The sequence below is a fragment of the Panthera tigris genome, chromosome X (genome assembly GCF_018350195.1).
Source record: "Panthera tigris isolate Pti1 chromosome X, P.tigris_Pti1_mat1.1, whole genome shotgun sequence".
Classification (NCBI taxonomy): Eukaryota; Metazoa; Chordata; class Mammalia; order Carnivora; family Felidae; genus Panthera; species Panthera tigris.
The window spans coordinates 57,301,553-57,317,149 of NC_056677.1; the positions used below are offsets into that span (position 1 = coordinate 57,301,553).

At 37.5% G+C, this 15,597-nt stretch overlaps 1 protein-coding gene across 4 annotated transcripts in view; it reads right to left on the reverse strand.

Moving 5' to 3' along the window:
• TEX11 (testis expressed 11) overlaps window positions 1–15,597 on the reverse strand; it is a 238,893-nt gene that overhangs the window by 37,231 nt on the left and 186,065 nt on the right. For all 4 annotated transcript variants that reach the window (XM_007097574.3, XM_042974295.1, XM_042974293.1 and 1 more), the window contains one exon: window positions 6,000–6,072. In XM_007097574.3, the coding sequence (XP_007097636.2) occupies window positions 6,000–6,072 (73 nt within the window). The remainder of the gene's footprint in view (window positions 1–5,999; window positions 6,073–15,597) is intronic.

Sequence of the window (15,597 nt, forward strand, 5' to 3'; positions counted from 1 at the left end):
AAATTCTGCCAACTCAGAAACATTTTAAGGTTAGGGTAAATCTTTGGCAAATGAGCTTAGTTAAATAATTTTGGTTTAAAATAAAGAGTGGTCTTTTTTGAGATTTATCTGTATAAAGTATAAAACAAGCATATATTTAATTTTACTTGGGTCTGTTTTTTCCTAATGTATACAGGTTTACTGATTAAATGTTATACAGTTCTCATATATAACATTTAAGATTATAAAAAATGTAAAGTGTATTTGACTAAAATTGAATCACTGTTGTGACAAACTTGATTTCAGCAGTAACTATATGCTGTAGTATGTTAGATTTAAGATAATTTCCAAGATATTTAGTCAACTTAAAATGTTAGACTACTATTGAGTTAATTAATAAACAATTACTGGATAAAAAGACAAATTTTAAGTAAAATCGAATACTTAAATATTAATTACAAAGCACAGATTTAAGTTTTATACTATCACTTCTTAATTTATGCAGAGTTGGTATCTCTGAGTGATGTTAATGAACGTGTTCATTTTTCCTTTAAAAAAATAAATAAAAGGGATGGGGGTGGCCACAGAAAGCTATGCTATGTGTGCTCATGAACTTTGCTATGGGTAAGAGATGGTTCTCAACTGCACCTCTCTAAATTTTCTTTTTGAAATAAAAATTATTTTGGTTAAAAGTTACAATTAAAACAAGTGGCTGACATTATATTATAAGCAATATCTAACAAATGGATATGTGTTTTTGTTTTTAAAGGAAAATGTAGTTTATTCCTAAAGCAGTACTTCTCAAGCTTCTGTTCTTGGGACCCCTTTGCACTCTGGAAAAATTATAAGGAGCTTCCAAAGAGATTTTTCATATGTAGATTATATCTACCAATAACTTCCATATTAGAAATTAGAACAGAAAACTTATATATACTGATTGAACTTATCTGAGACAAAATCACTGAATGCTAATGTCAATTTTCAAAATAAAATTGTATTTCAAAAATCAATGAGGGGCGCCTGGGTGGCTCTGTCGGTTAAGCATCCAACTTCAGCTCAGGTCATGATCTCACGGTCCGAGAGTCCGAGCCCCGCGTCGGGCTCTGTGCTGACAGCTCAGAGCCTGGAGCCTGTTTCAGGTTCTGTGTCTCCCTCTCTCTCTGACCCTCCCTGGTTCATGCTCTGTCTCTCTCTCTGTCTCAAAAATAAATAAATGTTAAAAAAAAATCAATGAGAAGACTTGTAAATTTCTGAAAATCTCCTTAATCTGACTTAATAGAAATAGCTAGATTCTTATATATGCTTCTGTATTCAATCTATTACAGTATCACATATCACATAGACTCTGGGAAACTACATGTCTTAGTACTGTGAAAATAGTTTTGACCTGGCAGATCACAGAATAGATTGTCAGTTTGTTTCAGAATATAAAAGAGCATATAATGAAGGAATGATTTGGAAAGTAAATTTTATTTGCACTGGTTTAAACCTGAGTCTGAAATAAAGTTCTGTAACATATTTAAATGTAGCAAAATTATATTGATTTTGATGGGACTTCTTCCTTTAGTTCACTGATTAATGCCTTCATTTATAATAAGAAAGGTTATTCTTTATTTTCTATGTAATCTGCCTAGATAGCAGAGTCTGTGTTTTACTTGCATAATTTTCTGATCTTTATGTTGTCTTTATGCTTGATCATTTAATGGCAGGCAAAGAACAAAAGTTTCCTCATTTATCAAAGAGCTAAATTTCTTTATAATTGTGTTATCTCCTATGCTTCTTTTTAAAATGTTTTGATGTCAGGGCACCAGGGTGGCTTAGTTGGTTAAGCATCTGACTCAGGTCAAGATCTCATGGTTCGTGAGTTTGGGCCCCATGTTGGGCTCTGTGGTGACAGCTCAGAGCCTTGAGCCTGCTTCCAATTCTGTGTCTCCCTCTCTCTCTGCTCCTCCCTTACTCGCGGTCTCTCTCAAAAAACATTAAAAAAATTAAAAATAAATAAGTTAAATGTTTTGATGTCAGTTTGTTTAGATAGGTAACCACGTGTTGTTTCTGAGGCATCCATGATCCTATCTTAATCAAGTACCCAAATCCCCTCTAACAACTTTTGATTTGCCTTCCAAAAAGCCACTTTACCAGATATAAAAGATATAAAGGTTTCAGGATAACTTTTAAACCTAAAACTATCTTTCAGATTTCCAAAAGGAACCCTGAAAAAATGCAAAAATTCATTCTTTCTCCTCATAAAGAGAGAAATGTGAGAAGTAATTAGGTTCATTTGATGGGTTAGTATTCCTTAAGAGTTGTAAGAGTTGCAAAATCAGAAGAGATACTTAGCCTTCCTTATATTAAAGTTTTATAAGTAAAACTCTACTAACATAAAAATTTTTGGAAATTGCACACCTTCTGAGCAGTTCCTAGAGATTATTATCTTGAGTAAAACCTCAAGAGAAAACTAATCATAAGTCTTATAAGTTTTTTTTCAATGGACAGAATATCAGGATAGAGGATCAACTAGGAAATACAGGATGGGAACAACAGTATAAATCAATTAGGCCTAATAGGCATATAGAAAATACTCCACCTAACAATATCACAATACATATTCTTCTCAAGTGCTCATGAAATATTCTCCAGAATAGGCCATATATCTGGCTACAAAACAAGTTTCAATAAATTTAATAAGACTAAAATCATACAAAGCATATTCTCTGATCACCATAGAATACAGAAATCTGTAACAGAGAGAAAAGTGGAAAATTCACAAATATATGGAAATTAAATAACATAATCTTAAATAATCAGCGGGTCAGAGAAAAAAATCAGAGGCACCTGGGTGGCTCAGTTGGTTAAATGTCTTGACTCTTGGTTTTGGCTCAGGTCATGATCTCAGGCTCATGAGTTCAAGCCCTGCATCAGGCTCTGCCTGCTTGGGATTGTTTCTCTCCATCTCTCTCTGCCTCTCCCCCACTTTCTCTCTCTCTCAAAACAAATAAATAAACTTAAAAAACTCTCATGATGTAGTTATGTACTGTACCCCAACAGAGAATTTTACTTTCCTTCCATTCTGATATTATTGGTTACTTTACTAAATTAACCACAGACATTAAATCTCTGTAATGTACAAACAGTTTTTGTTTTACTCTGATGTTTTCCTGAACACTCTACCATAAGTGACAGGCAAGAGTTTGTATATTTAACCAAGTACTACAGTCTCAGAGCCTCACAGGAAAGGGCTATATCAGGTACTTCAAACTGTCGACATGTCAGAATAGACTCTAGATTACAAGTTTCTGAGTTGACACTGCATAGACAACTTTGGGACCATACCAGTGCACTTAATGAGGATTTCCAGGTTTTTTTTCTAGTTTAAAAGCATACAGTTTTATGAAAGCAGACGGCTGGCCCAAGATTCAGCAGAACATCAATTACATAGGACTGAATAAATTGACGTGGGAAATCTTATTGTGGTTATGTATTTGGAATATTGTTGATGTTGTTTTAATGTTCTATTTTCTGAATATAGGAGAAAATCTTTTCTTAGTAAATTATTTGTAATTCAAAACAATTTAGTAGACACTATATCTGTAAATTAAATTAAAATACTTAAAATAATATGGTTCTCATTCATCTCTTCCCTATCTTATCCCTCCTTCTTTTACAAAGTCTCCCTACTTTTCATGGCAGTATAGTTATCTGCATTGGTTGTATAAGAATCTGTCCTTTTTTATAAACTTCTAAATAATAGTTTGTTAGTTTATATTTTTATATTTTTTATTATGGTTACAGAGACTTGACAGTAGATTATCATTAAGCTTGAATACTGCAGATTTTTATACAACAGAATTGAAAAACAAATACCATATGATTTCACTCATACGTGGAACTTAAGAAACAAAAGAAACAAGAAAAGGGAAAAAAGTAAGAGATAAAGCCAGAAACAGACTCTTAATTATAGAGAACAATCTGATAGTTACGAGGGGGGACGGTGGTGGTGGGGGGATGGGTTAAATAGGTGATGGGGATTACGAAGGGCACTTGTCCTAATGAGCACAGAGTGATGTATGGGACTGTTGAATTACCATATTGTACATCTGAAACTAGTGTAGCAGTGTATGTTAATTAACTAGGATTAAAAAAATTTTAAAAATAAACATTATAAATGTACTCAACATCTGCTATTCCATTTAATCTAACATACGACAGCATCAAAACCTAAAAATCAATTCTGTTGCCTTTTTAAAAATTTTTTATTTTACTTTAAATGCTATTTATTTATTTATTTACTTACTTACTTACTGGGAGAAAGAGGGAAGCAAGCAGGAGAGGGGCAGAGGGAGGGGGAGAGAGAATCCCAAACAGCCTCCACACTCCGCATGGAGCCTGACGTGGAGCTCAAACCCATGAACTGTGAGATCATGACTTGAGCTGAAATCAAGAGTTGGACACTCAACTGACTGAACCACCCAGGTGCCTGGAGTATGTTTAGTTCTGTAAGAAAGTACCAAACTGTCTTCCAAGTGTCTATACCATTTTCCATTCCTGCTAGCAACGAATAGGAGTTTCCTGTTGCTCCACATACCTGTCAGCATTTGGTGTTGTTAGTGTTTTAGATTTTTGTGATTCTAATAGGTATGTAGTAGTATCTCATTGTTGTTTTAATTTTCAATTCTGTAATAACATACAGATAGATAGAGATACAGATACAGATATAGAAATATATAGGTATATATATAGTCCGGCTATGTTCCTAGAAAGAAGAAATTATTTTCTCAGTGGACAGTTGACATTCTGACATACTTGTTAAATGAAAGTCATTGAAGCTATGAATTTTGCTCTGAGAACTGCTTTAGTACTTTAGATTCTGTTATAAAGTATTTTCATGATCAGTATTTTTTAAGTATTTTGTAGTTTCTGTGTTTTAAAATGTCCCAAGTGGTCAAGGGTTTTGTTTCTAGATTCCATCAATTAGTTGTTTTACTTCTATGTTTTGGAATTTATTTAGGCTTTCCTTGTGATCAATTTTGTAAATGTTCAAAGGGCACATAAAGAGAAGATTAATTTTCTATTTTCAGGCTATAGTGTATATTTCTAATAAATCTTCTATAAATGTTACTCAGGTATTCTCTACCCTTTCTTTTGGTTGTTTTAATTCTTTTAAATGCCTATCAGAGACTGAGAGAGGTGAATTAAATTTTATGTGTTTATGTTCTTCCTTATAATTCCTAGAGCTCAATACCAAAATTCATCAAAGATGTCACATATACACAAAAAGAAAATAACAGAACAATAATTTCTAAATATTAGGAAACCAAATTCATCAACATTTATAGTAACATACCATGATCAAATAGGGTTTATTCCAGAAATGCAATGATGACTTAATTTTGGAAATCTATTACTTTAATTCAATATATTAATACTTCAAAAGAGAAAAACCATATAGTTATCTCTATAGAAGCTGAAAAGGCATGTAATTCAATTCAATATTGATTTTTTAAAATTCTAAGTGAAATAGGAACAGACGGACAAAATATATAAAAGTCTGTCTAAACCTAAAAGCCACTACCATCCTTAATGAAGAAACATTAGCAAGTTACTACATAACTTTAAAAGGTTTATTACTATTTTTATTATTTCATAACAAAATGTTAATAGTATCTGATATGATTATCATTTGGAAGGCTCTGTAGCCTACATTCACTCAGAATCAGAGCTTGATTAAATTAGACACAAAATCTAGTGACCTAAGGGCAATAATGTCATATTGAACAATAATGATCCTATTTTTATACTCAATACTATACCTCCACAAAAAGCAAAGTAAAAAAATTATTAGTCCAAGCAGTGTGTCAGAGTCAAACTACATACAGACAGTAGGGAAAAATTAGTCTTCAAAGAAACACTTGACTGGTTATTAAGCACTGAAGTGGCACAGATTTCTGGTAATAAAGACTGGGTTATTTAGACTTGAAATGCCTTTCATAACTGTGTTACCAAACTCCTAGTTCCCACTGTACCTGTTTCTTTCAGAATATTCCAGATGTGTTTGCATTCATTTATCTCCTCAAGTGCACGATTCAGTAGCTGGGTCTATTTGGCAACAATGGAACAAGAAAATTAGTCTCAACCAGACAAAACTTTAAGCAAGTTAAAATAATATATCTTATTCATGAAAAACAGTTAAAATACAATGATAGAAAAGTAACAGTTGAAACTGGACATTTCATAGTTTATATAAAAATAACTCTATTTGTAGTTTTCTTAATGTCCCAGGAAATGAAGATTAAATAGAAAATCTTGAGCACTACCGATTTGTTTAATAATCTAGGAAAAAAGAGTAGCACTTCCAGAATGATAGTATGAGGAGTTCCATGGACCCTCTCCCTAGCAAAACAAACATAACTGGTGAATTATAAAACACAATTATGTAAACTCTCAGGAAACTATCCAAAAGGCAAACAGAAAACAGACAAACCTCTATTTACAGAAATCTCCTAATCTCAGTAAGAACAGTAAGCACCTGTGATAGTTGGAACCATGATTTGCTCACCAACCACCCCCAGCTCAGTATGAGTGCGACTTTAGGTGGGTATGGCCAAGAAGATGGGGGTCCCTCTACTCTCAGCTTCCAGGTTAGGGATTTCCAGAAGGCATCCTGCCAGCATCTCTCCTCCTCCTCCCCCAGGTCTGTATTGCAGAAGCTCTATTATAAAAAAGCACAAATGTGGGGCGCCTGGGTGGCTCAGTCGGTTAAGCGTCCGACTTCGGCTCAGGTCACGATCTCGCGGTCCGTGAGTTGGAGCCCCGCGTCGGGCTCTGGGCTGACGGCTCAGGACCTGGAGCCTGCTTCCGATTCTGTGTCTCCCTCTCTCTCTGCCCCTCCCCCATTCATGCTCTGTCTCTCTCTCTCTGTATCAAAAATAAATAAACGTTAAAAAAAATTTAAAAAAAAAAAAAAGCACAAATGAGAGGCCTGGAGCGCTCTTCCTCTGTTCAGGCCCAATAACCAGGCATGGAAAACTATGATTATTTGGTCTCAATTTCCCTCACTTCAGCTTGCTTATAGGACAGGATTTCCATGGAAGATGGAATCTTTGGATTCCAGCTTGCTGGAAGAAGCAAGCTCAGAATGACAGGTACTATGACTCCTGCTCAGCCCCTTACTCATACAGCTGCACTGTCACTCTGAGAGAAATGTGCCACTGTTCCCACCTCCAGCTCTAAAACAGTGGTACAAAATTTCTTCTCAGGAGGAGGAGAGGCAGGTTATTAGAAGAATGAGCTTAAGGGGAGTCTGCGTGGCTCAACCAGTTAAGTGTCCAACTCTTGATTTGGGCTCTGGTCATGATCTCATGGTCATGAGATTGAGCCCCACATCAGGTTCTATGCTGGGCGTGGAGCCTGCTTAAGATTCTCTCTCCCCCTCTGCCTCTTGCTCATCTGTGTGTGTGTGTGTGTGTGTGTGTGTGTGTGTGTGTGTCTCAAAGAAAAATAGAAAAAAGAAGAGTGAGCTCTATATCTCCCCCTAAGGGGACTGACTTTAATTGGAACAGAGGTTGGGGATGTTCAAGTCTAAGACCACTACAAAAAAAAAACAAAAACCAAAACAAAAACCACAGAGGAGATTCTGGTATTGGGTGCTTAAAAAGAGGCTGACAGCTCAATGATATCAACATGCAAAACAGAAGATCAGCCACAGGTTTACAGAGGGAACCAGAGAAAGAGAAAGTTAAGAAGATCCCTACTACTTCAAAGGGGACTTACATTAATTGGATCAGACTCTGGAACAATTTATGCCAAAAAGCATTTTTAAACACACACAAATGCACATGTGCTCACACACACACCTACAACCTACACATAAAGCAACCACCCTAGTAATTAGTCAAGATTAACATCTGTGTGTAATACCAACAGAAGATAGTTTAGAAGTTAACAGAGAAGGGGGGCCTGGGTGGCTCAGTCGGTTAAGTGACCTCAGCTCTGGTCATGATCTTGCAGTTCGTGGGTTCGAGCCCTCTGTCAGACTCTGTGATGACAACTTGGAGCCTGAGACCTGCTTTGGATTCTGTGTCTCCCTGTCTCTTTCTCTGCCCCTCCCCTGTTCACACTCTGTCTCACTCTTTCTCTCAAAAATAAATAAACATTAAAAAAAATTTTAAAGAAAAATGCAAATCAATACTGCAATGAGATAGCACTTCATACTCACTAGCATGACCATAATCCAAAGGACAGAACAGCAAGTGGTGGCAAGGAGGTGGAGAAAGTGGAACCCTTGTCCAGTGCTGGTGGGAGTGGAAAATGGTGTAGCTGCTTTGGAAAATAGTCTAGTAGTTCCTCAAAAGATTGAGCATAAAACCTAGCAATTCCACTCCTAGGTATATACTCAAGGGAAATGAAAAGCATATCCATACAAAATTTGTACATGAATGATCATCATAGCATTATTTGGAAAATAAGCTAAAAATCGGAAAAACTCAATATCCATCAAAGGATTAGTGGATAAACAAAATGTGGTATATTCATACAATGGAATATCATTCAGCCATCAATGGGAATGGAGTACCGATCCAACTGAAACATGGAGAACCTATTAAACATTATTGAAAAATTATAAAAGGAGCCAGTCAGAAAAGACTAAGTCCTATGATGCAGTTTATATGAAATATCCAGAATTGGCAAATCTATAGAGACAGAAAATAGATTAGTGGTTGCCTAGGTTTGGTGCTTGGGATGGGGAATGACTACTAATAGGTAAGGGATTTCTTTTTAGATTGATGAAAATGTTTTAAAATTCTGTTGTGTTGACAGTTGCACAAACCTAAATATTCTAAATATCATTAAATTGTATACTTCACAGTGTAAACTGTAAGGTATGTTAATTATACCTCAATAAATCCGTTAAAAAATAATCTAGGATAGGGGTCAGGATATTTTTCCATAAAATGTCAAACAGTAAATGTTTTAGGCTTTGCCAGCCACACAAACTTTCATTGACATTTTAAAAAAAATTTTCATTTACAACCTTTTACCAATGTAAAAACCATTCTTAACACTCAGGCTGTAGAAACAGAGGCCATGGGCCTGATTTGGCCAGTCAGCAGTAGTTTAACCACCCCATTCTAGGAAAGTGATATAGTGCCTTGATAAATTTAAATTGCTGTATATTTTTTTTGAAGTATAACTGACATACAATGTTTATTAGTTTCATTTGCAAGACATATTGATTTGAAAATTCTATACAGTACTCAATGCTCACCGTGATAAGTGTAGTCACCACACAACGTTATTAAAATATTATGGAATATATTCCCTATGCTGTACTTTTCATGTCCATGAATTATTTATTTTATAACTGAAAGTTTATACCTCTTAATCTACTTCATCTATTTTGCCCATCACCATAATCACTTCCCCTCTGGCAATCACCAGTTTGTTCTCTGTACTTAAGACTCTGCTTGCTTGTTTTCTTTTTTATATTTTATTATTTTTAATATACATATTTTTAATGTTTACTGTTTATTTTTGAGAGACATAGAGCATGAGCAGGGGAGGGGCAGAGAGAGAGGGAGACAATCTGAAGAATGCTCCAGGCTCTGAGTTGTCAGCACAGAGCCTGACACAGGACTCGAACCCATGAACCATGAGATCATGACCTGAGCCAAAGTGGGATGCTTAACTGACTGAGCCACTCAGGCACCCCTAATTATTATTATTTTTAAAATATGTATTTATTTTGGGAAGAGCGCAAGCAGGGGAAGGGTACAGAGAGGGGGATAAAGGATCTGAAGTGGGCTCTGCGCTAACAGTCTGACAGCAGTGAGCCCAATGTGGGGCTCAAACTCACAAACCACAAGATCATGACCTGAACCAAAGTCAGACACTCAACTGACTGAGCCACCTAGATGCCCCATTATATTTTATTATTATTTTTAAAATGCTGAATGATTTGCTCAGTTTCTATTTTGACACCAGCTTTCCCCAACAAATTCCTGCCCTGTTTCTTTTTCCTTTTTATTTAATGTTTATTTATTTTGAGAGAAAGAGAGAGAGACAGCATGCGAGCACGAGCAGGGGAGAGGCAGAGAGAGAATCCCAAGCAGACAGTGCAGAGTCTGATGTGGGCTCAATCTCACAGACCGTGACATCACAACCTGAGCCAAAATCAAGAGACGCTTCAAGAGACACTCAACCAACTGAGCCAGCCAGGGCGCCCCTTTGTTTTCTTTTTTAGATTCCACATATTAATGAGATCATATGGTATATATTTCCTTTCTCTGTCTGACTTATTTCACTTAGCATAATATACTCTATATCCATCCATATTGTTGCAAATCATCAAATTTCATTCTTTTTTTATGGGTCAAAAAATTAAACATAGAAGGAAGAAAGGAAGATGGTAGGAGAGTAGGAGAACACGAGGCTTGTCTCTCCCCATGAACATGACTAGATAACTATCAAATCAGGGGCACCTGGGTGGCTCAGTTGGTTAAACATCTGACTCTTGATTTCGGCTCAGGTCATGATCTAATGGTTTTTGAGATCAAGCCCCATGTCAGGTGTTGCACTGACAGCACAGAGCCTGCTTGGGATTCTCACTATCCCTCTCCCTCTGCCCCTCCCCTGTTCACTCATGTGTGCATGCTCTCTCTCAAAAATAAATTAACTTAAAAAAATAACTATCAAATCATCCTAAATTCCCCAGAAACCAACCTGAAGACTGACAGAACAAACCACAAATAAAAGGACAGAAGAGACCACACTGAAAAAGGTAGGTAGTACAGAGACTTTGTTTAGGGGAGAAACAGATCATGAGTGCTGTGGAGGGGAGGGAGCTGTGGTTGCAGAGAAGAGGGAGGGAGGGAGGCAGGGGGGGCAGTGGGCACATAAGGGAATGCACAAGGAGAATGTTTCACCAAAGCCACTGGCTTGTAAAATGAGGAAAATGAGAAGGGCTGAATTTCGTGTTTTGCAACCAGTGGGCTTAAAGCATGAAGTTTGAAAGGTCAGCAGGCTTCGCTGGGATAGAAAATGGAGGGCACTGCACTGCTCCTGGAAAGAAGGCAGGCAAATAACCTGGGGTAAGACAGCATGGAAACAGCAATCTGAAGAACGCCTGGGGTACACAGGAGGAAGACTATTCCTTCAGGCCTCTCTGGGAATGAAAGAGCTAGCTGGCAGTGTTTCCCTCCCCAGCCCCTCAGCATAAACACAGAGCCACCTGAGGGATGCAGCTCAGCACGGACACTGGCTGCCAGACTTGCTTACACCAATTCCCACCCCGCTGTGCGCTAGTGGGACTGCCCTTCTCAGTTAAGCTTGCCTCAGTCTCAGCACAGCAAGCCACTTCCCCAAAAGACCGGCACAAACCCCTGCCCACACATCTCCCAACCAGAGAGTTCTGTAAGGCCTCAGTTCTGGTGGAGCTGATGTCAGGTCTGGTTTCACAAAAAGACTGAAGCACACCTAGTTTAAAACTTGCCATATTCAGGCCAAGGACCAAACATTGCCCACAGAAGGCAAGGAGAACCTCTGCAAACAAGTGGCCTAAAAGAGCAGCCAAATCACAAAAGCAGATCACATGCAGCACACACTGGAGACACTCCCTGAAGTGTCATGTCTTGGGTACTACATAACCTCTTCTTCAAAAGGACATTTCAGGAGCAGAAGACATTAACTGGCTTTTCTTTTCTTAATTTTTTTATGTTTATTTTTGAGAGAGAGAGAGAGTGTGAGCAGAGGAGGGGCAGAGAGAAAGGGAGACACAGAATCTGAAGCAAGCCCCAGGCTCTGAGCTGTCAGCACAAAGCCCAACGTGGGGCCAAAACTCACGAACTGGGAGATCATGACCTGAGCCGAACTTGGACACCTAACCCACTGAGCCACCCAGGCGCCCCACATAACTGGCTTTTCTAACACACAGAAGGCAGAGACTCAGACAAAATGCAAAGATGGAGGAATTTATACCAAATGAAAGAACAAGATAAGGCCACAGGCAGAGATCTAAATGGAACAGATACAAGTAACATGCCTGACAGAGAATGTAAAGCAACAATCATAAGGTACTCACTGGGCTTGAGAAAATAATAGAAAACATCAGTGAGACCTTTACCACAGAGATAAATGAGCTGAAAAAGAGTCAGAGATGAAGAGTGTAATACACAAGATTAAAAACTTGCTTGATGCAATGAACAGTATGCTGGTTAGAAGTAGAGGAATGAATTAGTGAACTAGAAGACAAAATAATCAAAAATAATGAAGCTGCACAAGAGGAAGATGAATTAAGCAACACAAGAATAGATTTGGGGAACTCAGTGACTCCATCAAATGTAGTAACATTCATTTTATAAGAGTCCCAGAAGAAATAAGGGGGCAGAAAATTTATTTCAAGAAATAATAGCAGAAAACTTTCCTAATATGGGGAAGGAAACAGACATCCAGATCCAGGAGGCACAGAGAACTCCCATCAAAATTAGCAAATGCAGGCCAACAGCACATACTATAATTAAGCTGGAAAAATACAGTGATAAAGAAAAAAATCTTAAAAGCAGCAAGGCAAAAAAGTCCTTAACTTACAAGGGAAAACCCATAAGCCTAGGTGGAGAATTCTCAACAGAAACTTGGCAAGCCAGAACACAGTGGTATGACATATTCAAAGTGCTGAATGGGAAAACTCTGCAGCCAATAATACTCTATCCAGCAAGGCTATCATTCAGAATAGAAGGAGAGATAATGGGTTTCCCAGACAAAAACTAAAGGAGTTCATGACCATTAAACCAGCCCTGGAAGAAATATTATAAGGGACTCTTTTTTTAAAAATTTTTTTTAGTGTTTATTTTTGAAAGAGAGAGGCAGAAAGAGAGGGAGACACAGAATCTGAAGCAGGCTCCAGGCTCTGAGCTGTCAGCAGAGAGCCCGACGCAGGGCTCAAACCCACAGACTATGGGATCATGACCTGGGCCAAAGTTGGATGCTTTACTGACTGAGCCACCCAGGCACCCCTATAAGGGACTCTTTTGAGTACAAAGGAGAGACTAAAAGTGACAAAGACATAAAAAGGATCAGAGACAATCTCCAGGAACAATGACAAAAGTAGTAATAAAATGGCATTAAATACATATATATCAAGAATTACTCTGAATGTAAATGGACTAAACGATCCAATCAAAAGACACAGGGTGTCAGAATGGATAATAAAAACAAGACCTATTTATACGCTGTCTATAAGAGACTCATTTAAAAATTTTTTTAAATGTTTATTTATTTTTGATAGAAAGACAGAGTGACAGCAGGGGTGGGGGGGTGCAGAGATGGAGGAGACACAGAATCTAAAGCAGGATCCAGGGTTTGAGCTGTCAGCACAGAGGGACTCAAACCCACAAACCATGAGATCATGACCTGAGCCAAAATCAGATGCTTAACCGACTGAGCCACCCAGGTGCCCCAAGAGACTAATTTTTAGACCTAAAGACACCTACAGATTGAAAGTGAGGAGGTGGAGAAACTTTATCACACAAATGGATGTCAAAAGAAGGCCAGAGTACCAATATTTATATCAGACAAATTGGAATTTTTTTGTTCTTGTACTGTTTTTATCCTGCTTTGGTATCAGGGTAATGTTGGCCTCACAGAATGATTTTGAATGTGTTCCCTCTATTCCATTATTTGTAAGATTTTGATAGATTGTCATCAATTATGTTTTTTAAAGTTTGGTAGAATTCACCAATGATACCATGTAGTCTTGGGCTATTCTGTGCTAGGAAATTTTTTATTCCTAATTCAACTTTCATTCTTGTTAATGGTCTAAGATTTCTTATTTCTTGGATTCAAGATTCATGATTCAATCTTGGTAACTTGTGCATTTTTAGGAATTATCTGTTTTTATTTTTCTAAGTTATCTTATTTGTTAGTATATAATTGTTTATCCTAATCTATTATCACAATAATAATAATAATAATCTGATTAACTCTTGTATTATTTTCTCTTCCATTTCTCATTTTGGTTTTTGAGTCTTCTCTCTTTTTTTCTTAGTTAATGTAGTTAAAGCATAGCCAATTTTATTTTTTTGGAAAAACTGGTAATTACTTTCAATGTTATGTTGCTGTTTATTCTGGTCTCTATTTTATTTATTTATTTTTATTTCCTTCCTCTACTAAATTTCAGCTAAGTTTCTTCTTTTTCTAGTTCTTTGTGGTGTATTATTTATTTAAACTTTTTTTAGAGAACTTTTTAAAAAAATGTTCACTTATTTTTGAGAGAGAGAGAAAGAGACAGAGTGCGAGCAGGGGAGGGGCAGAGAGAAAAGGAGACACAGAATCCGAAGCAGGCTACAAGCTCCAAACTGTCAGCACAGAGCCCAATGCCGGCTCAAACTCACAAACTGTAAGATCATGACCTAAGCCAAAGTTGGACACGTAACCGACTGAGCCACCCAGGCACCCCTTTAGAGAACTTTTTTTAAAGTTTATTTTTGAGAGTGAGGGGCAGAGAGAGAGAGAGAGAAAGAGACAGAGTATCCAAAGCAGGCTCTGTGCTGACTGCAGAGAGCCCAAGGTGGGGGGTTGAACCCATGAACAGTGAGATCATGACCTGAGCTGAAGTTGGATGCTTAATCTGACTGAGCCACCCAGGTGCCCCTGAATTTGTTTCTTAACACAAGCATTTATAGCATAAATATCTCTCTAAAACCTGTTTTTGCTGCATCTCAAGGTTTTGGAATATTCTATTTTCTTTTTTATTTGTTTGTTTGGAGACATATTTTGATTTGCAGTTTGATTTTTGATTTGGTCCATTGCTTGTGCAGTAGTGTGTTATTTAATGTTTACATATTAAATATTTAATACCTACATTGAAGAAATGAGAAAAAAAGAAATATCACAACACACAAGACCTGTGGTACAAAATACCATATAGTCTACTATATGTGTAAATTGAACCCTAGGAGGAGAAAAGAGATTAATGGGACAGAAGAAATGTTTGAAAAGATAGTAGTCAAGAAGTTTTTTCAAATTTAATGAAACACATCAAACCATAATTGCAAAAAGCTCAAAGAATGGCAAGGATTTAAAAAGAAATTTTTTAAAAACCTAGATATGCTATATTCAAACTGCTAAAAAGCAAAGATGAAAAGAAATTCCTGTAGGCAATCAATGGGAAAAATAAGATATCTATATACCAAATAAAGATGAGACCAACAGACTCCTCAGCAATTGTGCAAGCCCAACAGCGGAGTGATATCTCTAAAGTGCTAAAGTTAAAAAGAACTGATGAAAAAGGAAAAAAGAAAAAAAACCTTAACGTTCTAAAGTCTATGCACAGCAAAACAATGTTTGAAAAATAAAGGAAGAGGCAGAACGGAGTCTCCAGAGCCAAGCGCAGACGAGAGGCCCACGGAAGAGGGTAGGAAGGGCGGCGAGGCAGTGCGCGCTCCACGGACTGGCGGGAGGGAGCCGGGGCGGAGGGGCGGCTCGCAGGCCAAGCAGAGCCCCCGAGTCTGGCTGGCAAAAGCGGAGGGGCCAGACAGACTGTGTTCCGACAGCAAGCGCGACTTAGCGTCTGGGAGGTCATAAGTTAACAGCTCTGCTCAGAAAGCGGGAAGGCTGGAGGACAAAGGG